This window comes from Mastigoproctus giganteus, chromosome 4 (assembly GCF_048544385.1).
Source record: "Mastigoproctus giganteus isolate SK-2022 chromosome 4, ASM4854438v1, whole genome shotgun sequence".
In the NCBI taxonomy this organism is placed as follows: Eukaryota; Metazoa; Arthropoda; class Arachnida; order Uropygi; family Thelyphonidae; genus Mastigoproctus; species Mastigoproctus giganteus.
This window is the reverse complement of record NC_143578.1, coordinates 212,767,308-212,793,880: the sequence shown is the minus strand read 5'-3', so window position 1 is coordinate 212,793,880 and position 26,573 is coordinate 212,767,308. Positions and strand designations below refer to the sequence as shown.

General features: G+C 38.4%; 1 protein-coding gene across 1 annotated transcript in view; it reads right to left on the bottom strand.

The window, feature by feature from the left end:
- LOC150087387 (ectonucleoside triphosphate diphosphohydrolase 1-like) overlaps window positions 1–26,573 on the bottom strand; it is a 95,696-nt gene that overhangs the window by 7,647 nt on the left and 61,476 nt on the right. Inside the window, exons 6-9 of the mRNA XM_090372463.1 lie at window positions 25,132–25,297; window positions 21,205–21,399; window positions 8,410–8,550; window positions 4,661–4,810 (exon numbers count right to left, since the gene is read on the bottom strand). Coding sequence (XP_090228589.1) covers window positions 4,661–4,810; window positions 8,410–8,550; window positions 21,205–21,399; window positions 25,132–25,297 — 652 coding nt within the window. The remainder of the gene's footprint in view (window positions 1–4,660; window positions 4,811–8,409; window positions 8,551–21,204; window positions 21,400–25,131; window positions 25,298–26,573) is intronic.

Genomic DNA, 26,573 nt, shown 5'->3' with positions numbered 1-26,573 from the left:
GGGGGCCAGGAAACTGGTCCACCACGGCCAATCCATCGACGCCCAAAACGCCTGTTCAAATGGTCACGAACACACCTTCCATAATGGGCAGGCGCCCCGTCACGTTGAAACCAAATGTTGCGTCTCACATTTGCTGGAACATCATCAAGTAACCCTGGTAGAACTTGTTCAAGAAAGGTCCGATATTTAGCGGAGTTCATGTGGGATGGTAACAGGTGTGGGCCGACTAAACAGTCACCGACCATACCTGCCCACACATTTATTGCGAAGTGATGTTGTGCCGCATGGGGGCGCACACCGTGTGGGTTGTCGTGTGCCCACACATGAGCATTGTGCTGATTGAATAAGCCTTCCCGAGTGAAATAAACCTCATCCGTGAACAAAACATAGGCTGGAAAATTCAAGTCTTGAACACTTTCTTGGAGAAACCACTGCGCAAAAGCCACACGTGCAGGATGATCTTGGGGGAGCAGTAACTGAACCCTTTGGAGATGAAAGGGGTATAAGGAATCTTCGTGCCAGACACACTGCAACGAGACACTCCTGAGGCAGAGGCAACGGCACGTGTGCTGGTAGTAGGATTATTCTGGATGGCATTCAACACACTTTCTTTCATGACGGGAGTTCGTGTCGAACGTGGTCTGTCTGCCCTACTCCTGTTACCTCTAAATGACCCATAATCGCACAAATTTTGATGCTCACGTGCAAATGGTGGTCCAGTACATGTCTGTCTGGGGAGCATTCTCCATAAATTCATTGAGCGGCTCGTCCATTGCCCCCTGCTAATTCATACACTAGGTGCATGTCTGCCAGCTCACAGTTCGTATATTGATGCATGCTCTTCGTGTGGCGACTACTGCTTGAATGAGTAAACCAGAAATTTTCCCTCTTGCTATTGTTATTTGTTATTTGGTTTTTAGGAGCATTAGCAACTAAGGCCATATTGCTCCGGGATATGCGGTGGTCATTCCCTGACCTTTCCGCATCCTCCGTATTTGGTGATGACGGGCTCGAACCCCGGTCTAATCAAGAAGTGTGTGCTATGCACTGCTGCTGCTCCTTCCCACCTGGCTACGGAGTCACTTTCCCTCTTGCAAACTGATGAACAGCGCCACGTACCGACTTACGGTGACGTTTCCGGTTATGGGTTCCTATATGATTCACATTCCTTTATATGTTACCTACCTCCCCTAAACGTTTGTACCAATATTTTTGAGACACCCTGTATACTACACATGCGGTTTCACAACATATTGGCCATTCTAAAGGTGATTTGGAACCAAAAAAAAATTGTTCTATAAACTATAAGTCTATTCACAATGTCAGTATCAAGTAATGCACTAGTGTAGTATATAAAGCTATCACTGCTGTAATTATTACTCTTGACGTGCTCATGTCTTAGCTAGGGTGGTTATGTTGTGTTGCAGTTATTCAAGATCCCATACATGGCATTTATGAAAGCTGAGCTAACATGCATTTTGTATATAGTTTCTGCAATGGAAATGAAAGGGTACAATATTAGCTGTAGTGAAATACCAGCAACAATATCTACATTGTAGACTTCTACATCACAACACATTTCAGATGTATACATAACTTTGAGGAGAACTGATTCTTTTCATAAGTGAAAGAAGAACATGATCAGTGACAGTTGGAAAAGACATTCTGGGTGCAGTGCAGAAAGGCTCACATAAAAGTACACACAGAATTTCCATAACTGGTAATGAATCAGCACAGGTATAAAAGATTCTGCACAATAATGGATTTTATCCATATCATCCACCAATGAGTGCCACCTCTTAATGGGAGCTGTGTTATATGCCATGTACAATTATGTGAATGGCTACAAAGTTACAAATTTTACATGATATTGTGTATAAAGAAAAGGCTCAATTTACCTATGATGGTAATAACGGAGGGAATTCTCACTCTTCAGTGCAAGAAAATCCACAAGAGCTAGCAGAATACAACTTTTAAAAGTGATTTTGTAAACACATGGCATGGTATTAGAAAACTATCTATTTGGACCACATTTTATCGAGGGGTTTTTAATAGCTGCATATTTCAAACATTACATACAAGAAATATATGTATACTGAGTGGACAGAAATCATGGAATACCTACCTACGGGTTGGCCCACCTTTCGCCCAGATAAGGGCAGTCACACGGCGAGGCATTGAGTCCTAGTTCACAAATGCATACTACAGATATTTCTGTCCATGCTTGCTGCACTGCTGTCCATAATTCCAACAAATCCCTGGGTGGAAGATCCAAGGCTCGAATGGATCTTTCCACAGGGTTCATGACCGATGAATGGGGAGGCCATTCCATTGTGGTAAAATCTGCACAATGCTCTTCAAACCATGTTCTAGTCACCACAGCTCTGTAGGGAGGTGCATTGTCCTGCTGGAAGAGTCCATTCATAGTCACAGGGTGCACAATGACCATGAAGGGATGCAGATGGTCTGCAAGGATGGACACATACACTGGACCATTCTGCTGCAACATGTGCCAGTTGAACATGCCCCAGACCATTACCGACCGTCCACCTGCCTGAGCAGTTCTTTGTTGACATAATGGGTGCATAGCTTCGTGCAGTTTCCACCAGATATGCACCCTCCCATCTGCTCGAAATAACTGGAAACGGGACTCGTCAGAACATGAGACCCGTCTCCAATCATCCAAGGTTCAGTGCCGATGTTCTTTTGCCTGATTGAGGCATAGAGTCCTGTGTCGTGGTGTTAGCAATAGGACTCGGATGGGTCGGCAGCTCTCATAACCTACTGCAGCTAATGATTGCCTGATGGTCTTGATGGAGGTGTTTCTAGCACCTCCCTCGAAGTCAGTGGCAATTTGTGCCATTGTCGCTCTCCAGTTGACTGAAACAATGCAAGACAGACGTCAACGGCCATGTTCATCCACCACCTTTCTCAACCCACAGCACTATCCATGATGAGATGTTATTCTGGAAATGGCAGGGGAAATGGCAGGTTCCAGATACACTCTTGATATTGTCAAACATGGATAGTGCAATTTCTGTACCACCTCTGCAATAGATTGACCCATGTGTTGGGCACTCCCTATCATCTCTCTTTCAAAGTCAGTTAACTTACGATGTTTATCTGTTTATCCATACTGGCATCAAATTACTGTCAACGTGAATGCAGGGAATCAGTGTACCTATATACCTGCCAAAGCAGTGGGTTTGTCCACTAGAGAGAGGGGGGTAACAGCGATGTGTTACCAGGAACCAGATTTCCCATGAATTCTGTCTTTCAGTGTAATACTTCATATTACTTACAAGCAGTGTATGTATATATCATATTTCCTTACACATTACAATAAAGCATACTACTTCTTTTCTTCTTGAATTTCTGGAAAATAGGCACTTCTGTGCCTATTTTCCAAAAATTTGCATAAAATGCAAACGTAAACCAAATAATACAAAATATTATAATAATACAAAAGTGAACTGCAAATTGATCCTGTATTCATTGCTACAATAAACTAGCACCTAGCTCGATGTGGTGTCAGATCAACCTATGGTTTACAGAACATGTTTTATTAAAAATCTCCCTTTTATTCAAAAACATTGTTTTATATAAAACATTCAAAAATAATTTCATGTTAAACATAAAAGAATAATTCTTACACTCATAGTCATGACATACAGTCATCATCATATACCTTTTTCATGTGCTTGTGAATTTCTGCAGAAGAGATGCCCTTCACTGTAAGAAACTGAAAAAGGCTGCTGTGCGCTAGCCTTGGATCCACCCTTCAACTGTGAACGTTGTACTGTATCTGTTAAGGTTACCAGCCATCCAGTATTTTACCCCTCTGTCCAGTATTTTTAATTGATATTGGGTAAACAGCAAAAACTAAAATATGTACAGTATTTTCAAGCGATGTCCATTTTTTTTTTTTTTTTTTTGGCTAAAAATTTTTCAACAGGGTGCGTGGTATATTTTTATAATGTTTTATTAAAAATAAGTTATATTATATATATTAAAGAATTTTGTTCGAAAGTTATTTTTGTCCAATATTTTTCAATTTTGAAGGTGACAAACCTTAGTCAATTGTTGCGTGTTACATATAGGGCAGACAACATGCCCTATTTTTCAGTAGAATCATTAATATAATCACTAAATTTATAGCCACAGCAGGGCGTAATTTAAATTTGAACAAAAAAAATTTTTTTTAATTCAAACGGAAACTGAAACTTAGTTTTTGTATGACTCATCCCTGTAATATCAACTGATTCACATCCTCCAGAAAGTTCAGGTTTTTGTATTAAGACAATCTACTTAAAATGTATATTGATTTTTTTCACGTTATCTTGAAAACAAATCATATGATTATCAATTTTGATTTTACCCGTAGTTTTTGGAGCTTCACCTTTTTGTTCTTTGAGATTTATTAGATTATGTTTTTGTTCACTACTGTATAGGTTAGGTTAGCAATATTTCCATGGTTTCCTCTGTGAATGGCATATCAGGAAGGCCATCAAACTATCAAATTCCAGTCATTCAACAGAGCTCAAAAAAGGTCTGGAAATCAACTGAGAAAAATAAAAGAAAAACAAAGGAGAATACAATGTTAGTTTTTAAATAGTCATTTCATAAGATACTGATTTTAAGTTATCACTGAATTTCTCACCATAAATGTTTCATTAACAACTGGATTTGGTAGTGGTTCAAAACATTCTTTATATGCTTGTTGCATGCACAGATTCCAATCGAACAACTGTGATACTGATTTACTGCAGCCTTCATTGTCGCTACTTCCCTCAAAGGTAAAGATTTTTGCCTAAAAAAAGAGAGCAAAGTAAAATTTATTCTGATACTGGTTTCATGAAGTAAAGAAACAAAGGACATTATGTGGGAAATTTAAATAATATTTCATTACCTGTGAATTTAAATTTAAAATTTAAAAGAAGCTGATAAAAATATAGTACATATAATACTACATATCTTATATAAACTGGTACTCTCCCTCAAATAAATAATCAAATTATGAAATAACATTTCTGGATCCTGTGTAGAATCCTACTATCAAGTTAAAAAGGAAAGTTATTTACAGTGGAAATAGCAAAAAACAAATTTTCTTCTTCAGGATTACTTTTTATTATCCCAGCCATTTCTAAATACTGTGAAAGAGAGATAGTATCTTCACGACAACAGAAAGAAGGTATATACATAGTTCATGATGCACTATGCCTGTCACAGCCACAAGGCCAGAGGTCCATATCAAAAAAAAAAAAAAAAATACTAGGGTTCAGTATTCTAAAATTTAGTTTTATTAAAATACTTGTCATATTATGAGAGAAATTAGGCCTTACTTTAGTATTATGCGATAATATTATTAATTATAACATATTAGTCTATTTAATATGCAAAGGCCTCCGTAGCTGAGTGGGCAAGAGCGGGAGTGCAGTAGCACACGCTCTTTGAGTAGACCAGGGTTCAAGCCCCTGACTGCTGAATACGGTCGATCTGCCAACCCGCACTAGACCAGCGTGGTAGATTATGGTCCATTTCCCTCAGCATGAATTGTTGAGGAGGCTTCCATCCTGCAGTGGGTTGATAATGGCTGCACTTTACTTTTTTTACTTTTACATAAGTTTGAGGAAAAAAAAGAAATAAGTACTGTGATGATGCATGATACTCAACAACATAATTAGTCCACAATAGAAAAACCAATACATTCAATTATTTATAGTAAACAAGAAAAATCTACAGTAAAAAAAATAGGTGTACACTGTGATAATTCATAATGCTCATCAGTAAGACAATGACAACATTAGCATTAGTAGAGGCATACGATGCAAGAAAGCAAGCTTATGCAACATCAGCCAAAAAAAACCCACTCCCATTTCACCCCTCCGTTCGTTAACAAAAGATGGAAGGCTGTTCCACCAATCAACAACCCGCTGGCTAAAGGCAAACTTCCACACATCTATCCTACAATTGCCTTTCCTCAATTTGAATTTATGCCCTCTCAGGTGATTTTTTTGAGCAAGAGGAAGAATCCCATCAGCATTGAGCATGCTGAAACCATTCAAGGCTTTATACACCTCAATCAGATTGCCTCGCAGGTGCCTAGTCTCCAGACACTGTAATCTGCAAAACTTAAGCCTTCCTTTGTAAAAGAAACCCTTTGTTCCATTCACTAATCTTGTTGCCCTTCTCTGTACTCATTCCAACAGCTCTACATCGTTCTTAAAATGAGGCCTCCAGACCTGTATACAGTACTCAAGGTGTGGGCTGACCATTGCCTTATACAAGGGGATAATCACCTCCTTATCCCTGCTAGAAAAATTCCTGTATATCATTGACAAGAAGACACCATGAGCTACTTTTGCAGACCGTCTGCACTGCTCAGAAAACTTAATATAATATAATATAATATCAATACACTAAATTAGCTAGTATAAACAAGAAAATCTACGGTATGATAAATAAATCATACCTATACATAAATATACTTAATAAATCAGCATACATTTGCAGATTTATTAAGATCTGCTTCAGGTCCTATTCTAATACCAGAATTTGGAATGGGAAAAATCAATCTACTAAGCTCAAGGAAGAGTAACAAGGGTCTAATTTGGGCTCACCAGAAAGAGAAACGTGTTCTATAGAGGTGTAATGAAGATTATTCCACACACAAGCTCATAGCACATATTTAACATTTCTGCTCTGATTAATATAATAAACAAATTAGCAATAATTCTTGACTTCATTTATTTAGTAAACTGATGGCAAAAAAGGAGCAAAATGCAACTTTTATGTGCAAATCAGGAACAATTTGTTTCTCATATATGCCTTAATGCCCGTTCCTCCAATCAGAACACAGTAACAAACATAATATTCAGTGCTTCAGCTACAATATAATTATGGATAGCCTATGTAATACACATGAAAAAAAAAGAAATAATAATTGCTAGATTTCTATTGTACCAAGTTCAACAAATCTTGCCAAAAGAGTCAAACATAAAATTTCATAAAAATTCATCCACTGGGGGGCATGCAGATGGATGGGCAGTCATAGTGCAGACAACAGGCACTTTACACATACACCAATGAGCCAAAACATTATGACCAGTGAGTCGTTATGCAAATCGAAGCAACTGCAGGTGAACTATGGTGCATGCGTGGGTAAAGACATGGTATAAAAACCACCTGATACTGAGCTCCATTAATCAGTGTTACTGTTGTTCTTCAGATGGGAAAGGCAACGGACTTAAGCAAGTTTGACAAAGGCCAAATTGTAATGGCCAGACGACTGGGTCAGAGCATATCCGAAACGGCATGGCTGGTACTAACCACAGCTCACGGTCAGCCGTGGTTAGTACCTACTGAAAGTGGTCTGAGGAGGGAAAACTCACAAACCGCCAGTGAGGTGTTGGACGACCACAGCTCATCGATACTCGAGGTGAGTGAAGCCTCTCCTGGATGGTACATGGCAATAGAAGGGCGACTGTGGCGCAACTAGCTGGTAATTGGAATGCTGGTGACGGGAGTAATGTGTCACAACACACAGTACATCGAACCCTGCTGAAAATGGGGCTGCATAGCCACAGGCTGCTCCGAGTGCCCATACTAACCAGGGTTCGCCGGCCACAGCGCCTACAATGTGCATGCGAGCATTGAACCTGGACCTTGAGTGATTGGAAGAAGGTCGTCTGGTCCAATTAATCACTTTTCCTGTTGCACCATGTGGATGGCCAGGTACATGTGTGTTGTTTACCTGGGGAAATGATGGCACCTGGATGCACTGTGGGGCGAAAAAAAGCCGGTGGCGGCAGTGTCATGCTTTGGGCGATGTTCTGCTGGGATACCCTGGGTCCAGTCATCCATGTGCCAGGCACTCTGACATCTACCAACTACCTAAATATCATTGCTGACCATGTACACCCTTTCATGGCAACGGTCTTCCCCTATGGCGGTACCGTCTTTCAGCAGGATAATGCGCCATGCCACACCACTTGGATTGTTCGAGACTGATTCATGGAACATGAGAAAGACTTCCAGGTATTGCTCTGGCCTCCAAATTCCCCAGACATCAATCCCATCGAGCATCTGTGGTTGTGTTAGAACAGCAACTCCGATCTGCGGCGTCTCAACCATGGACCTTACAGGAGTTACCTCACCGGGTACGAGCTGTTTTGGCTGTTTTGGCTGCACGTGGAGAACCAACATCATATTAGTAGGTGGTCGTAATGTTTTAGCTCATCGGTGTATATGCTAACACACAAAAAAAAAGGGGAAATTTTAAACTTAGCCACATTTTTTGCTAAATTTACCACTACAAATTATCCACAATCAATTATTAAAAATAAGTATCTATAAACAAAAGCACTTTTGCACTGTAACTATTTTAATGACAGTAAGCTTTTGACTTACCTCAATACCTGGATAGTTTTTCAACCATTCCAAGTGCTCTGTTGAATAAGTACAAGGTTGATCAAAAAGATACCTCCCACTGTAATTTACAGCATATCCTTTGGGTGCACATGGTTCAGTAATACGTACATCACTTGGATCCTATCATTATTCAGAAACAAATTCAAAATATGAACATGAGTATTACCATTATTCATGAACAAATTCAAAATATGAACAATACATGTAAAGATTTACAAAAAAAAAAAAAAAAAAAACTTCTTTGAAAATGTTTTATGAATTCTTTTATGTTTAAAGTAACTCGAAACTCATTTTTGCCATTAAGATGAATATAGATGAAACAGGAAATATAAATTAAAAGAAAAGGACTCAGTCCGTTCCTTCAAATTTAATTTCTGATTAAGTGATTAAAAAAATTTAATTTCTTAAATGAAAATTAAATTTACATGATTTGAAAAAAAAACAGATTGTTCTTAGATCTATTTACAAGTGTTTCTTAATATCCGTTTGCCTAATCAAAATAAGCACAATATTATGACCTGTATACAGAAAAAATTTCTTGTAGTTCATTCTTTAAAAATATAGGTATTTAAAACTTAGAATTTTCCCCCTATTATACTATATACTAAAACTATCAAAATACCTCTAGTAATCTTCTTAATATATATTAAATGTTAATTATTAAATATTTAGAATAACGATAACAAATTTTTTAAAAAATGCATATATCAACTAGATATTTAAAAAAAACTTCAAATGCATTCAAATTCAAAAATTCAATTTTCCTAGAAAAATTTCAATGGTTTCATAATCTAAGCACAAATCAAAACAACCTCAAATGATTTCATATAAAAACCACATATGCATCTCTGTCTCTTTGGTTTCCCCAGTGACAATGCCTGAAAATAAGCTATTAAAGCATGTGCTCATGCTCATATTAGAGATGACACTGTTATCCACAGGTTAACCTGTGTTGTTCTACTTTTAAACAAGAGGCAAATCTACAATTTGTTTATAAAAGTAAATTTGCAGTTATACACTGGAAACATTTAACAAATTAAACAATACCCTCAAAAAAAAAAAAAAAAAAAAAAAAATACAGACACACCTATTTTCAAAGTTCATTGGACATTCCTGGATAAACAAGTAACTCTGACTTGAATATTAGGAAAGCGTATGAATTACATGTGTTAGTTGTTACATATAAAGACAAGCTGAGATTGACAGTAATATAACCCTCTTCATTTCAAGAGGAATATTATGTTGCATGTCATGTTGCTCACTTGTCAATTTGTGCAATTGCTTACAGCCTACAGCATCCAAACTTGCTGTCTATCATGTTACAAGGAGTACTCAAAAAGTTATCTACCTTGGTAATAAAGAAACAACAGTTTCTCTCTCTCTCTCTCAATACATATCCTCCATTTTGGGGGCAAAAGAGGAAATATCTGAAAAAAAAAAAAAAAAAAAAAAAAAGATGTTCTGGCCTCTGAAAAATCCATTTACAGCTTCTTCAAGACAGTAATCACTTAAAAGCTGATGCTCATGCAGGTGCTTCATGAGATTTATGAAGATTAAATAATCACTGTGGAGAAGGGGGGGGGTCTGAGCTGTAGGGCAAGTGGTTTAACTCTTGGAATTTGCAATCTCTAGGACCAGCAACTGCTTTATGGGACTTGTCATTATCATGATGAAACAAAAAACTTAGTGTTAATTTCTCTCTTCCTTTATGACCCCCTCTTAAATTTTAAAATGGCAGAACAAGCAATTCCAATGATTATTTTCTTATGATGCATGTAGCCCATTAAAATATTCCTTCCATATTACAAAAAAATGATGGCCATGATCTTCCTGGCAAAGGGTTGAATCATGAATGTTTTGGGCAGTAGTGATTCATGATGTTTCCAGTGCATGGATTCTTGTTTTATTTCTGGATGCCAGTGATGAATCCATATTCTTCATCAAATATAATCCTTGAAAGAAACCTTTGTGGATTTGCTCATGCATGTGTAGATTTTCCTCACAAATCTAGGCAAGGTAGTTCATCAAAGGTGAGTTCTTGGCACTCAGCAAGAACTGACCTCTGACATGGCCAAGTGTTCATGGAGAATGGCCCATACCAACCCCTCAGAAATACTCTCTGACAATCAGAGATACATTATTACATCTATCCTGGCATAACCTGGCCTCCAATTTTTTGGCATGTTTCTGGAGTCTCTCTTCCATTGATCATTCTAAGCAGAGTCATCTATGGAGTCTTACCCCATTTAAATTGCTTAAACAAAAATTTTATCTGGTATTTAGAAGTGGCAGAATCACCATATATGGCTTTCATGCATTCATAAATAATTTTCTTCCCATTCCCTTCTTTTGTCAAAAATTTGATAATGGCCCAATGCACCAGTTTCACAACATTCCTATTTCCCTTTGGGGATGGCTACTTTAAATCTTTTCTGTTCTTTCATACTTCACTATACTGAGCTGGACCTGAGCAAAAATAAGACAGACATTTATGAGTATGATAAAACTACAATTTTTAATGTATTAAGAATATTTATAGAATGGGAGTGTGACGATGCACAAGAAGACCGAAGAAACTTACTCCACATGACCAGAGAATACTCAGAAGGGTAGTACGACAATCCTTGAATATCCCTGAAAAACATCAACCATAAATTTAAAGGATTAACATGGGTTAATCCTTTAAAAGTTTAAAGTTAAAGTCATAAGTTTAAAGGATTAACATGATCTCTAAAATGTTAAGTGCGGAATAATTAAAACAGTGAGATGTGATCACTTTTGTCTAATGGAGAAAGAACAAATATAACAAAACATAAGCAGATTAAATAATTTCATCAACCTTTCCTCAACAAATATAACAAAAAATTTCATCAACCTTTCCTCAACAAATATAACAAAAAAGAAGCAGATTAAATAATTTCTCAACCTTTCCAGATCCTGCTACAGCAGCATAGCGTCAGTAGTGTCCTTAACAACCCTGCCAACCTTTGTATCGTCTGCAAACTTCGACATTAAGCTTGATATACCATCATCAATATCATTTATAAATACAGAAAACAATAATGGACCTAACACTGAACCCTAAGGGACTCCACTAATAACATTAGTCCATGATGAGCAGTGTCCATTGATTACCACTCTGTCTTCTCCCCCTCAACCATCCCTTTATCCATAGCAGCAATTTGCCTCCAATGCCACACTGCTCCAATTTGTGCAGCAGTCTTCCATGTGCAACAGTATCAAATAACAAAACCATGCTGTGTCCGAGCTATAACTAAAGTCTTGTCTAGATGATCCTGCAGTGCTTCTTTAACCAGTGCCTCCATTAATTTTCCTGGAACAGAAGTTAAACTCACAGGTCTATAATTACTTGTGTCAGCCTTTGATCCTCCTTTGTGAATTGGGTTCACATTTGCACATCTCCAGTCTATGGCTACCTCCCCTGAGTCCAAAGAAGCTCTCATAATTATGGCTAAGGGTTTGCCTACTTCCTTTGCTGCCTCCTTTAATATAACTGGATAGATCCCATCCACCCCAGGTGCCTTTTTTATGTTTATCCTCAACAATTTCTCCTCCACTTTCCTCTCAGTTATTACAAAATCATCTAGCTCACTGCCAGAGTTTAATTCACCTCTGGCATTCCCCTTCCTGAATAACTCTTCATGTGTGAATGTAGATAAAATACTCGTTTAGTTTGTTAGCCACCTGAGCAGGATCCTCAACTGTTGAACCATCAATATCCAGTGGACCAATCTGATTCATCCCTTTCCTTCTAGAGTTTACATAGGTAAAGAACTCTTTTCTGTTTTTCTTTGCATCCTTTGCCAAATATTTCTCATAATCTGCCTTTGCCTGCCTAATCTCCTTTGTGACTTGGTTACAGACCAGCTTATATCTATCATAGGCTTCCATGTCACCCATTAATTTATATGTATCCCATGCATTTTTCTTCTCTGCCATATGTCTCATTAGTTCGTCTGACATCCATTTAGGCCTAAACCTTGAACAATATTTCTTAGTTGGTATGTGTTTTTTTTTTTTTTTTTGTAGTTGTTCGCGCATAGGCTTCTGTGGCCATAATGCACCTCCCAAGGTTTTTGCAGTACTTTGATCCAAGCCTGAGGCGGGAATCGAACCCGCGACCTTTGGGTTGCCAGGCAAGAACTTTACCCACCCGGCTAGCCCGGTCGGCAGTTGGTATGTAAAGCCTAGTAGCTTCCAAGATAAGTTCTTTGAATGCTTCCCATTTTGAATTTGCTGTTGGTAACATCATCAGTTGGTCCCACTGTATAGAATTTAAATACTGTCTCAGACCAGGGGTGGGCAACAGCCGGTCCGCGACGATGTTGAATCCGGCCCCCTCGGTAAATGCATAAATATAGAAAATCCATACCTGACTACACTCGCCATAAACGTTCGGCTTAATTCGGTTCAATCAGGAATCGCGGCCAGTACAACAGTAACCAAGTGATTCTACGCAGCGTCAAAGAGTTATTTCCTAATTATTATTGTAGCATCGATCGAACGAAGTTCCTTTGGGTTTGACTTCTTATTGAAAAAAATAATATTGGTGCGAGATATTTTATGTTTTATGCCTTTTCTAATTATTACAATTTTTAATTTAATATAATTTATAGCCCATAAAATGAGCCAATTAAAAAAAAAAGAAAAATTGATGCCGAATGCCGCATTTTCAATGATAATTGGACATTCAGATATTTTTTTTAAAAATACATTAATAATTTGGTAATTCAAGTAATATAACATTTTTTAGGTTCTGATTTTTTTATTAAATCGTTCAATCTATTTCGTCCCGCATCATGATGCGAAAATTTCATTCGGCCCGCTGACGAAAAAAGTTGCCCACCCCTGGTCTCAGACCATCATCGTCACCTTTACGAAAGCAAAAACCCTTCCCTTTAACCCCTGATGGTAGTTACCTCTTTGAGTAAATCCCACTTCAGCACACTGTGATCACTGCCACCTAGTGGTTCCTTTATCTGCAGATTCATAATGCATGAAGAATCACTACTGATAATCAGATCAAGTGTATTACTCCCTCTAGTTGCCTCCCGAACATGCTGATGCAGAAAACAATCATCCAATAAATCCACAAAAACCTTGCTAGTGTGTGAGTGACGAACCCACAAATTCCAGTCAATATCTAGGAAATTAAAATCCCCCATTATAAGACTCTGATTTACTGGCCCACTCTATTTCCCTGAACAGTTTCTTATTATACTCATCAGAGTCATTAGGCCTATAGCACACTCCTACTCTCAATTTTGATCTCCCAATGCTTATGTCACACCAAACTGACTCGACACTGCACTGTCCAGCAATGTCGACTGGCTTCACTTCCTTGGATTTTATGTGTTTCTTAACTAATAGCATAACCCTTCCTCCCTTCCTATCCTTTCTGTACACATTGTACTCCCCAAATTCCAGTTTTGCATTCCTTATATCTGTGTGGCACCACATCTCTGATATCCCAACAATATCTGCCTTTGATGTTTTGAACAATACCTCAAATTCATCAAATTTATTTACCAAACTCCTAGCATTGGTATACATACACCTGTTCCTATTCTTATCTATCCTAACACAACCCACGTGTTTACTTGTACCACAATGACTCCCAGCAGTCTCTGAAATATCCTGCATCTTGTTTTCCAGGCTGCTGCTCATTCCAATAGAAGCAGTGCAAGAATCACTTTCACCTCTGCCAGTGGCTACTGTTAATCTATTAGTCCTTGTATCCCCCTCAAGCTAGCAGTTTTTCGATCCACCTAACACTGCCTCGATAGCATTAGCAAATATTCTTGCACCCTTTCTATTTAAGTGTATCCCATCCCTGTAGAAACAGTCTCTCCTGTTAACAAGTACAGACCAGGCAGAAAAAAATTCTACCCCTTGAGCCTTGCACAATCTTTCCAGGGCCTAATTGATCGACAAGACTCTCATCATATACTCCCTCCTATCGTGTCTGGGCAGAATTGCAGACACTTTCAAATTCAACCCTAATTCACGGATTTTTTTTTCAACAGTGACCTGTACTTGTTAAAGGTGGGTGGGTGTGATGAATGACTGGGGAATGTCTGCTGCTAAAATTCATTCTGCCAATAATGAAGTTTGGAAGATGTGGGTTATGGAGTGATGCTGTTTCTCATAGTATGACCTAGGGCCTTTGTTTGTTGTGCTGGGAACAAAGAATTCTGATACCTATTCTACATTTTGGGGAATTCCATGCTCCCAACAATGTGGCAGTTTGTTGCTGCATAGCCATATTCATTTTAACAGAATAATACCTCATGCCATACCACCAGTTCTGTTTAAGACTGGTTCACAAACATAAATGTATAAAAGTTGTATTGGCTTGTGCAGGGTCCTAATTTGAACCCTATGAAACACCTATGGGATGAACGAAAATGTTGGGGGAAGACCAGACCAATATATCTCACATTGGTAACTCAACTGGTCAAATGGAGAACTATACCCACTGCAGCCTATTGTTCTTTGGTACAGTGGGCCATGTTGGAGTGGGTAGCAGACATTTAACATTGAAAGATGCAAGGTACTACATATGGGTAGCAGTTGTTGTTGTTATTGTTATTTTTGGTGCAAGGGCTGCTTAGACCATATTGTGCCTATCAGTGATATGAAAGTTATCAATGGTGACTGTTATGGAAACAGTCAGAGACGATCATATAATTTTATTCGTTTAAGAAAGCAGAATAACTCCAAGGGATTAGCATCGTTGCCTATGATATGAGAGAGTTTTAGAGGTTCTTTTAGATTTGGAAGGAAGCTGAATGAACATTGCCGAGCATGTTTGTACAGAGTGCATTCAACAAGAATGTGCTTCATTGTTAGCTGACAGTTGCATTGAAAACACTGTGGAGGATCATTTCCAGTGAGGAGAAATAGGTGAGTAAACTGGCTGTGGCCGATTCGTGCTCTGGTTAAGATTACTTCTTCTTTTCTGTTAGTACAAAAAACTAGAGGTCCATAACCGTGGTTCTGGTTTTATTTCCAATAGCTTATTATCCGTTTGAGCTTGCCATAGAAGTGTCCATTGTTCCTTACATGTCCTTTGTATCATAGGTCTGTAATCAACATATGGAACACAAAAGCCTGAAGATGGGTTAGATGGATGTTTTGCGGCATAGTCTGCGCATTCGTTTCCTGGGATCCAGCAGAAGATGACTACTTGCTGGTGTTCCTGAATAAGAATCATCTTACTTCTTATGGTTTTTATTAAAGGATTGTTTGGTGAGGAGATGTTTTGTAGGGCTACTAGTGTACTCTGCGAGTCGGTATATATTATACTTTTTTTAATGGAGCGATGGACAATATTTTCTAGGGCAAGTTTAATGGCGAATAACTCAGCTGTATAACTGCTGCATTCAGTAGACAGTTGTTGCACGTTAATATTTGCAAGGGAATCTTTTCCCCAGTTCAGGAAGTAATTGTCACAGGATGGATTAACACAGGACCATGGGGGAACTGAAGTGTTTGGATCTTGGAGGACTTTTTCAAGGTGCACATTCCAGCTTTCAGATAGAGCCTGCAATCTGATGCCAGTAGGTTGGACTGCTCTAGGTTTATTTCTGTAGAACATTTTAAACTGTGGATCACTAAGTATAGGCCAAACTGGATGGGTAGGCATGCTTTGAATTTTAGCGGCATAATTCAGAAGTAACACCTTTCTTCTGAGGCAGAGTGGAACTTCATGGGCTTCAGCGTAGAGACTTTGTACTGGCGATGTTCTATAAGCACCAGTAGCAATCCTGAGGGCAGAATGTTGAACAGGAGCAAGCCGTACTAGCACACTCTCCCTAGCAGAGTCATACACCGGGGCTCCATAATCAAAACGAGATCTAATTAGAGTTCTATACAGGTGAAGTAAGGTGTAACGGTCTGCACCCCATGTTGTAGAAGAAAGAACTCTGAGAATGTTCATTTTTTTCTGGCAGGTTGTCCGGAGATATTTGATTTGTTCTAAAAAATTAAGTTTTCTATCAAAAATTAGACCGAGGAGGCGAATGCTACTCATAACTGAGATAGGATGATTTGTCAGGTGTAGCTCTGGGTCAAGATGCATCCCTCGTTTGTTACAAAAGTGAATGGCACTAGATTTTTGATGAGATAGTCTGTAACCATTCTGTGTCATCCATAGTTCAATATTGTTTAGTGAGATTTGTAGTTGCCTTTCAATGAAGTTCATATTCAGCGAACTGCAGGAAACAGTCAGATCATCAGCATAGAGATATGAGTTCACAGTGTTGGGAATACATTTGGTAATATGATTTATTTTCAATGCAAATAAAGTAGCACTGAGAACTGAGCCCTGTGGGACTCCTTCCTCTTGTATATAGATTTGCGAGAAGACTTGTCTATAGCAAACTTGAAAAGATCTATACTGAAGGAAGTTTTGTATGTAGCATGGTAAGTGACCTCTCAGTTCAAGGGAATGAAGATCTTTTAAGATACCAAAACGCCAGGTGGTGTCAAAGGCCTTCTCTATGTCAAGGCAGACCATGACAAGATGTTCATTTCGAATAAATGCATTCCTGATATTTGTTTCAGCTTTAACTATAAGATCTAGGGATGAGCGATTTTTTCTGAAACCAAACTGGTTATCAGAGATTAGATGTTTTGAATCCAGATACCATGTTAATCGGCAGTGTATAATTTTTTCTAATGTTTTACTCAAGCAACTGGTAAGAGAGATGGGTCTATAATTGTGAGGGATAGAATGATCTTTCCCTGGTTTGGGAATTGCCAGTGCATAGGAGTGATGCCAGCGAGTGGGGTATGAATGTTCAATGAATATACGGTTGTAAAAGGTCAGCAGCAAGGATAATGATTTATTGTCTAAGTGTTGAAGCATTATGTAATATACTCCGTCGGGACCAGCAGCACTGTTCTTTGAAGAATATATAGCTTTTTGAAGTTCAATCATAGTAAGTGTCTGATTGTATGGTAGAGAAGCAGCGGTTTTGAAGTTAAGTTTTGATTTTTCGGATAAGCTTTGATCTTCTGAAATGACGGATCATATGAGGTCGAGGCAGACAACTGGGAGAATACTGTCCCTAGAATATTCGCAATTTCTACAGGAGTAGAGAGCTCCTGTCCATTCCAGTTGAACATTGGCGAGGATAATGGAGGAAATTTGCCATTTAGCTGTCTTATTTTTTTCCATATTATTCTTACATCAGTATTTTTATTTACTGAAGTTGCAAATCGGATCCAAGAATTTTTTTTAGCTTTCTTTCTGATGTGTCGGGCTTTGGCTCTTAGTTTTTTATAATTTATAAGATTATTGGTAGTAGGGTATTTGCGAAATATATTCCACGCTCGGTTTTTTTCTTTTTTGGCATTCTTACATTCATCATTCCACCAATAGTTTATGGATCTGTAGGTGTCTGATTGTGATTGTGGGATGGCAATAGATGCAGCTGCTAGAATTTGTTTGGTGATATGATCAGAGGCTGTGTCAATTGGGAAAGATTCGACGATCTGTTTATCAAATGAAACGTGAGAGGTATACTTGGTCCAATCTGCCTTGGAAAATTTCCATTTTATTTGGTTTTTTGCAGTTGAAGAGTGTGATGTTTGGATCTTACAGATTAATGGGTAGTGGTCACTGTTTAGTGGATCATCTAGAGCTGTTTTTTTTTTTTTTTTTTTTTGGTTTTTAGGAGCATTAGCAACTAAGGCCATATTGCTCCGGGATATGCGGTGGTCATTCCCTGACCTTTCCGCATCCTCCGTATTTGGTGGTGACGGGCTCGAACCCCGGTTTAATCAAGAAGCGTGTGCTACGCACTGCTGCTCCTTCCCACCTGGCTACGGAGGCGCCATCTAGAGCTGTCCACTCAATATTAGGAAAGAGGATCGGAGAGCATACAGATAGATCTATTGCAGACACTGTTCCTGTTGGAAGATGGATGAAGTTGTTGAACCAGTATTTAGGATAGTTAAGTTTTGTCTGTCAATGAGCATTTCAATGAGTTGCCCTCGTCCATCTGCATTGGGAGAACCCCACAATGGATGGTGTCCATTGAAGTCGCCCAATAAACAGAAAGGGGTTGGAAACTGCAGGATAAGATTTTCAAGTTCGTGAATAGTACACGGATGATTGGGTGGTAGATAGATCGAAACAAGAGTCAGAGTGATGCCAATTGCTATTCAGGTAGCAACGGCTTCTATAGAGGTTTGTAAAGAAATGCGTCTGCACGGGACTCGCGAATCTATGAGAATGGCTACTCCACCACGAGCATTATTTGCAATAGGTCTATCTTGCCTGAAAAGAGTATAGTTTTTTATCAAGGGAGATACCTGAGGAGTCAGATATGTCTCCTGTAAGCAGATGCCCACTGGTTTATGCTGCTTAATTATGTCGTATATGTCATCAATGTTGCTCCTAAAGCCTCTACAATTCCATTGGACAACGTTGTTCATTGTTTCAATTTAGATGAAGGAACTGAATCTGACTGCTTTTTGGAAGTCTGTTTGACTCGGTCAATTTTAATCCTATCTCTTTTTGAGAAAACAGGTCTTTTGTCTATTTCATCCTCTGGATGGATCTCCAGAATGGTTTCGGTATCATCTTGATTGGAAATTTCATTAGAATCCATAAGGGAGGAGTCAAATGTCTGTTTTCGATTAGAATCTGCGTTATCTGCTTGGACGGATCTTACGGGATCGGCAGAAGGTGGTATCGTGACTGGTGTATTGTTAGCTCTAGTAGAAATCTGTTGCTTTGAAGGTTGAGGTACAGAACTGAGCAGGGAACGAGCCCATTCCGAAATAGAGATATTTGGAGGTATTGATGTATCAGTCTGGACTGATACTGAATGAAACTTTTTAGAGGCTTCTGCATACATGCGTCTAGGTGTCATTAGTTGTATTTGCTTTCTTGCTTCTGGGAATGAAACTTTCTTTTCTATTTTATATTTCTGGATTTTTTTCTCATATTTCCATTGTTCACAATTTTTAGAAAAGGTTGGATGGTTACCTTTACAATTGGGGCAGAGCGGAGCCTGGGCTTTACAGTCAGCCTGGGAATGATCTTTTGAACCACAGTTAGGACATACGGGATCTCCTCGACAGACTATTTGTGAGTGTCCGAATTTCTGACACTTGTAACATCTTATTGAGTTTGGGATATATGGGCGAATGCGACAATGCAAATACCCTGCTTTTACTGATGAAGGTAAATTAGGTGAGCTGAATGTCAAAATTATGCTGCGAGTTGGAAGGAGTTCGCCATCTTTTTTCATCATAATTCATTTTGCCTGTGTGACTTTCTGATCCTGCAGTTCCTGAACAATTTCTTCTTCTGATACATTCATTAGGTCCCATTCAGAAATAACACCTTTGGATGAATTAAGTGTGGCATGTGGGGACACCTTAACTGGAACTCCACCAAATGAGGTGAGTCTGAGTAGAGACTCAGAGTGTTTGGAGTTGGTGGTCTCAACAAGCAGGTCGCCAGATTTCAGTCGTCGTACCATTTTAGGGGAGCCAGCTATGCTCTCAAGACATTTTTGAATGAGGAATGGTGATAAACTACCCAAGGATTGGTTAGTTAGCGAATGCAGAATCAGAAAACTTGGGTTTTCCATTCGGGGAGCATCCGTCCTCAGTCTCTTTGGATTGGATGAGTCATTATCGGGTATGTGTAAATCCAATGAATTTGGATTTGCAGTCCTAATCGGTGGAAAATTGTCACAATCCATGTTTTGCTCCTTTTGGCTCTGGGGGTTGGTTTTACCACCCAGATTTCCGGCCCCGCCACGGGGAGGCAGGAGCAGTGCCACAAGGTGACTAAGTGGCTAAGTTAGTTAGTTAGTACTATTAGAAATAAAAAACAGAAAGGTAACTTTCCTTTCTGGGCCTTTGCCTACTTCTTCTAGTGCAAAAGAGCTACACTAATTAATAAATAAAGAAAACGGTTGTTGAAACAAAATATAATCTATCACTTGAAGGCTCTTTAGAGATAACGCTTTGAGATACGCAAAGAAATCGCTTGGTCACGGTACGCTTGGCACCCGGGGCCTGGGTAGCAGTAATCCCACAGTAACTTACCAATGGTGTGGTGCTACACTCAGGGTAGTGAAAAATGAAACAGACTTTAGTGTAATTGTGCAGTCAGACATGAAATTCTCTGAGCAGTGCAGACAGACTAGCAAGACAGCTCATGGAATTTTGTGATTGATATACAGAAACTTTGCTAGCAGGAATAAGGAGGTGATTATCCCCTTGTACCAGGTTTATCCCCGTGTAACACAAATCTGGAGGCTAGGCACCTGCGGGGAGATCTGATTTAGGTGTTTAAGGCCTTGAATGGATTGAGTAAGCTAAATATTAATGACATTCTTACCCTTTCAAGAAAGGATAGTTGCAGGATAGATGTGCAGAAGTTGCCTTCAGCAAGTGGGTGGTTGATTGTTGGAACAGGCTTCCCTCTGTTGTTGTGGACATGGATGGTTCGAATAAATTCAAGGAAGAACTACACAAATTCTTGGAGGATAAGTGTTTTTTTTTGGCTGATGCTATATAAGCTTGCTTTCTTGTATCATTTGCCACAACTAATACATACCACTGGGGGTGGGAATGAACACAATATTGAAACGAGTGTCAGTGACATCAATGTGAAACCAAATTGTGTACAGATACTTTTTTGAAGGGTAGTCTATATATCAAAGCAAATATGGATATACTTATCCAGTATCATATAACCAGCACAAAAACTTATGCTATTACCTTTACTAGAGAGGATAAATATCTTCTGTAAGCCTCATTGGCTCCATAGCACAAGTAGCTTCTTGAAAATACTAAATGATCAATTCCATACAGCCTGATATTTAAAAGATCAGATGCATTATTACTAGACCTCATCTCATATGCAATCTGTGTTGACGCACCTCCAAGGTCAAGAGCACCCACAGTAGGCACCATCTGAGAGAAAAGAGAGGAAAAAGTAAAGAAACATGTAATACAAAAAAATATATATTATGGAAATGAAAACTTCTGAACAATTAGCCTTACAGATATATATAAATATATTAAACAAAATCTATGGATCTACTAAGAGTAATATCAAATGTATTATCAGCATGAAACATTAATACATAAATGCAATTTATATGAAAATTCAAATAAAAATAATACATAAAACAGAAACAACAATCTCAACTTATTAGAAAATGTGCTGAGTCCCTTTTATTTTTACATTAAGCAATATGCCTATTAACATAACGAATTGAATCAGTAGAAATTTCATAGAGGGAGAAAATTAATATACTCTCAATATACATTTATTACTCTTTTGAACATCATCCTTTAGAGCAGGCCTGGCCAACTCGTGGCCCGCCGCATTATTTTTTGCGGCCCGCCAGATGATTTTTATACTACTGACTACATCAGTGGAAAAATCAAACCAATATTAAAGTAGGTTTTAAAAAATTGAGTGATTGCAAAGAAAAGCAAATATCTCATTGATATAGATATATAATAAAATAAATTTTTATGGCATTTGATTTTTTTATTTTTAAAAGACTTATTTTATGTGTGGCCCGCGGGAAATTGTAGTTCATCAAGGTGGTCCGCAGAACGATTTGGATTGGCTAGGCCTGCTTTAGAAAGAATTCATTAATTCTCATCACTACAGTACTGCATATGGGTAGAAGTAACCCCAGAGAAATGTACAAACTGTGTGGTACTACACTTAAGGTGGTAAAAAATGAAAAAGACCTGGGAGTAATTGTGCAGTCAGATATGAAGTTTTCTAAGGAATGCAGACAGGCAGCCAGGGAAGGTCATGGGATTTTGTTAATGATATACAGGAATTTTGCTAGCAGGGAAAAGGAGGTGTTTGTCCCTCTGTATAAGGCAATGGTCAGGCCATGCCTTGAGTACTGTGTACAGGTCTGGAGGCCTCATTTTAGGAAGAATGTAGATTTTTTTTGAGCGTACAGAGAAGGACAACAAGATTGGTGAGGGGAATGAAGGGATCCTCTTACCAACAGAGGCTTAAGTTCTGTAAATTGCAGTAGCTCAATCAGAACACCTGCAAGGTGATCTGATTGAGGTGTATAAGGCCTTGAATGGGTTGTGCATGCTGAATTCTGATGGGATACTTCCTCTTGCTCAGAATAATCACCTGAGAGTGCATAAATTCAAATTGAGGAAAGACAGATGTAGAATAGATGTGCCGAAATTTGCCTTTAGCCAGCGGGTGGTTAATTGCTGGAACGAACTTCCATCCGTCGTTGTGGAATTTGATAGTTTAAATAAATTTAAGGAGGAACTGGACAAACATTTAGAGGGAATTGTTTTGTAAATTTTTTTTTTTTTTTTTTGGCTGATGCTGTATGAGCTCATACACTTGCTTTCTTGCATCACATGCCAACACTTCTACTACTACTACTATTTTATAAACTGACATTATTTCTTGTCCTGTTATTAAAAGCACGCTGCTCTTCAACAAGTTCATCACACTTTTTTACCATGTCGTCTATAGGCATTTTTACTGCAGTGCTAACAATGTCATCTTCATCATCCCTTTTACCATGATCGCCTTGATTCAAAACCATTTCAGCTATTTCACCATCAGTCATTGAATGAATAACTTGAGCCTCATTATCAATGTTAAAGACTTCCTCGATATCCACATTTTCCAGCTTACTGACAGACTCCAAAGGCACTGTTTTTGCATATCTAAGGAGTTCAGACATCTTTTTCTTAAAATCATTAGCTTCTTCATCATCATCATCATCACCGAGTACAGTCGCAGGCCAGAGGTTGTGCCAGGCATGCTTAACTGTGTCTTTAGTCACTAAGGTCCAAGCGTTTGCAACAGCATATACAGCATCCTTCAGATTAAACTCCTTCTGGAAACCTTCCACACCCAAGCCTCTGTTCACTGCTGCCAGCATGCTGTTAAAGAAAGTGTTTTTATATTTACACTTCATTGATCTAAGGATACCCTGGTCACAGAGCTGAATTAATGAAGTCACGTTTGGGGGAAAGTACAGGGCATAAACATTAATTTTGATGAGCATTTCAGCTGAAGATTGAGCAGAACAGTTGTCAAGAAATAAAATCTTGCAGTCATCATCCAATCGAGCTTCCCTGTAGTGAGCACGAGCTGCTGGTATAAAATGTTTGTGAAACCAATCAGAAAAGATTGTTCCTGGTGATCCATGACTTTTTGTTAGCATAATAATGGACTGGTAAGAAATTCACTCCTTTAAAACAGCGAGGAAGCAAGCTTTGGCCTATCACATCAAGTTTACACTTATGCGTGCCTGCTGCATTAGTACATCCACAGTTAATCTGCCTTTGGCATCCTTAATTCCTGTTGGGGCTGTCTCATCAGCTGTAGTTAGGGTCTTCTTGGAGCAATAACAGCAAAACAATGATGTTTCATCAGCATTATAGACTTATTCTACCATCAGATTTTCATCAGCGATGATCTTGGCAAACGTTAATGAATTTCTCTACTGCCTCATGATAAGCAGATGCTTTATCACCAATCTTTAAAAATTTAATGTCGTGTCTTTTCTTGTTGTTATTTTTGGTTTTTAGGAGCATTAGCAACTAAGGCCATATTGCTCCGAGGATATGTGATGGTCATTCCCTGACCTTTCCGCATCCTCTGTATTTTGTGGTCATGGGCTCGAACCCCAGTCTAATCAAGAAGCGTGTACTACGCGCTGCTGCTCCTGCCCACCTGGCTATGGAGGCGCCGTGTCTTTTCTTGAATTTCTGTAACCAGCCTGTTAAATACTGCCAGTTCACTTCAATTTTCAGTTCTTTATGATAGATCTTTGCTAGTTCCATGATCAGCTGACCAGTAAGTGGCATGTACTCACTGTGGTACTGACAGTTCCACTCTTTCAAAACACAATCGAGACCTTCATTTTTAGCTTTATGCAGTGTTTTTCTATTTTTCGTTAACTTCTGTTTTCTGTTCATCACTTTCAGCATAGAACTTGAACAGTTTATCCTTCTCTTTCTTACAGTCGTAGATGGTGGTCGTTCCAACACCAAACTCACACTGCTACTCAGTTTCTTCAACAAATTCACTTTCAGTTCTATAGATAAACTTAAATGCTTCTTCTTATCACTGTTACCCGGAGTATCAGATTTTTTTTTTTTTTTTTTTGACATTTTCAACAATATATTTGCACCACAGAGCAGAGAATAAACAAAACAAACAGTGAGTAATGAACACAGACACCTTGCATTGATGAAAATTGGCGCTTTACTGACATCAACACACCACGTCACAACTCTCTCCGCCAAGGCTCCCAATTTCCAGCACTTTCCAGTATTTTTCAAAAAGTTTCGGGTTTTTGGAGCTTTTTGGTTTATGGAATTTCGAATTGGGGATACTCAACCTGTAATATATACAGAACTTACCTTCTAATTTGAATGAAATTTCGTTTGCAATTAACATTAGTCCCACTGGATTAAATAAAAAACCCTGCAATTAACATTATCAAATGTTTAACACAACCCAGGGAAAACAAAACACAAGTTAGGGAGCACATCTCATACAAGTTATTAGCAAAGCTATTTTTCGAAAGTGCTTATTTATAACTTAGAAAAAATGGATTTGAGAATAAAGACTTAATTAATTTAGGCAAAGTTTCATATACATTGAAGCTAATGTTAAAAATTTACCTCTCCGTCCTGCAGAGTTTCTAGAAGAAAGTTTGTGGTAACCCAGGCAGATATTCCTTCCTCTTGCCCACTAATGATATTAACTCTATTAACAGGCAGGCCTGCTTTTGGTAAATTACAATTCACTGACATCAGAATGGCTTTTGACATTAAAAGATCTGATATGCTGTTAAAAAAAAAAAGTGGGGGGGGATTTTAATTAAAAAATGTTGCAAACTCAATATACAAGTTTGAACATTTAAGCAACACTAACAAATGTTGAAGTAACGGTTACACCACTTCCTGTGATTTTTCAGTATTGCGTATATTAAATTTAAACACTTTGCCATAAAATTAAATTATGCTTTGTTTGACAATCTGGAAGCTTATTTTAGTATAAATTCGAATTAGGCAGACACAAGTATACTATGAGTTATACCAATCCCCAAAGTGAGTTAACACTCACTTTTGGACCCCAATTCCTTAAAGCATATAGAGATTTTAAAAAAATTAGGAAACATGGAACCATATAGAACTGCGTTGATAAATAAGTTTGCAGGTTCAATAACTACCACCATTTACTGGTGGTTTGGCACCCATAAGACATTCATTTTTCAGTAGTGTACATGGCATTGTTGGCTTGTATGTATAAAACAAGTCAAGTGACCTATAAAATTTTTATGTATGCCAAACTGCTGGTAAAGCTACATCAGTTACTGATCATAAAAACTTAACAGCTGGAAACATTTTATGCATACATAACAGAAACTTTGATTGCAATAAAGTGCTAGGAAAAGGGTAAAATACATGATCACCAATAGTTTTGGCAGTTAGCAAGCTGAATCAACAGCTCTTTTTGATATCAAAATCCACTAATCCCACATGCCTTTAAGTCATTCAAAAGATATCCAATGTTGCACCCTGTAGAGTCGCCTTCCAATGCTAGTATTGAGAGCAAGCTGCTCTCAATTTGGAATATTTTTTTTTACTACAAAAGGTGACCACAATGAGATATAGATTGGGATCTATTCGTTTTGTTTGTTTTTGTTTAAGTTCAGGAGTTTTGTTCAGTAAGTTTTGTTCAGCGGAACTATACGTAAGTCAGAATGTCCCTAAATGCTTATGCAGCACTCGCAACTATGCTCACTGAATTTGATTGACACAAAAAAGGGCACCTCCATAGCCAGGAGCAGCAGTGCATAACACACGCTTCTTGATTAGACCAGGGTTCGAGCCCGTGACCACCAAATATGGAGGATACAGAAAGGGCAGGGAATGACCACCGCATAACCCTGGAGCAATATGGCCTTAGTTGCTAATGCTCCTAAAAACCAAACAACAACAAACACAAAAAAGGAATGTTTGACGAATATGCAAATAGAATTATTTATTCATTTTTTTTTTATTTCATCGTAGGAAAAATTACAAAAGTGTGCAATTACAAAAATTTCAAAATTATAAAG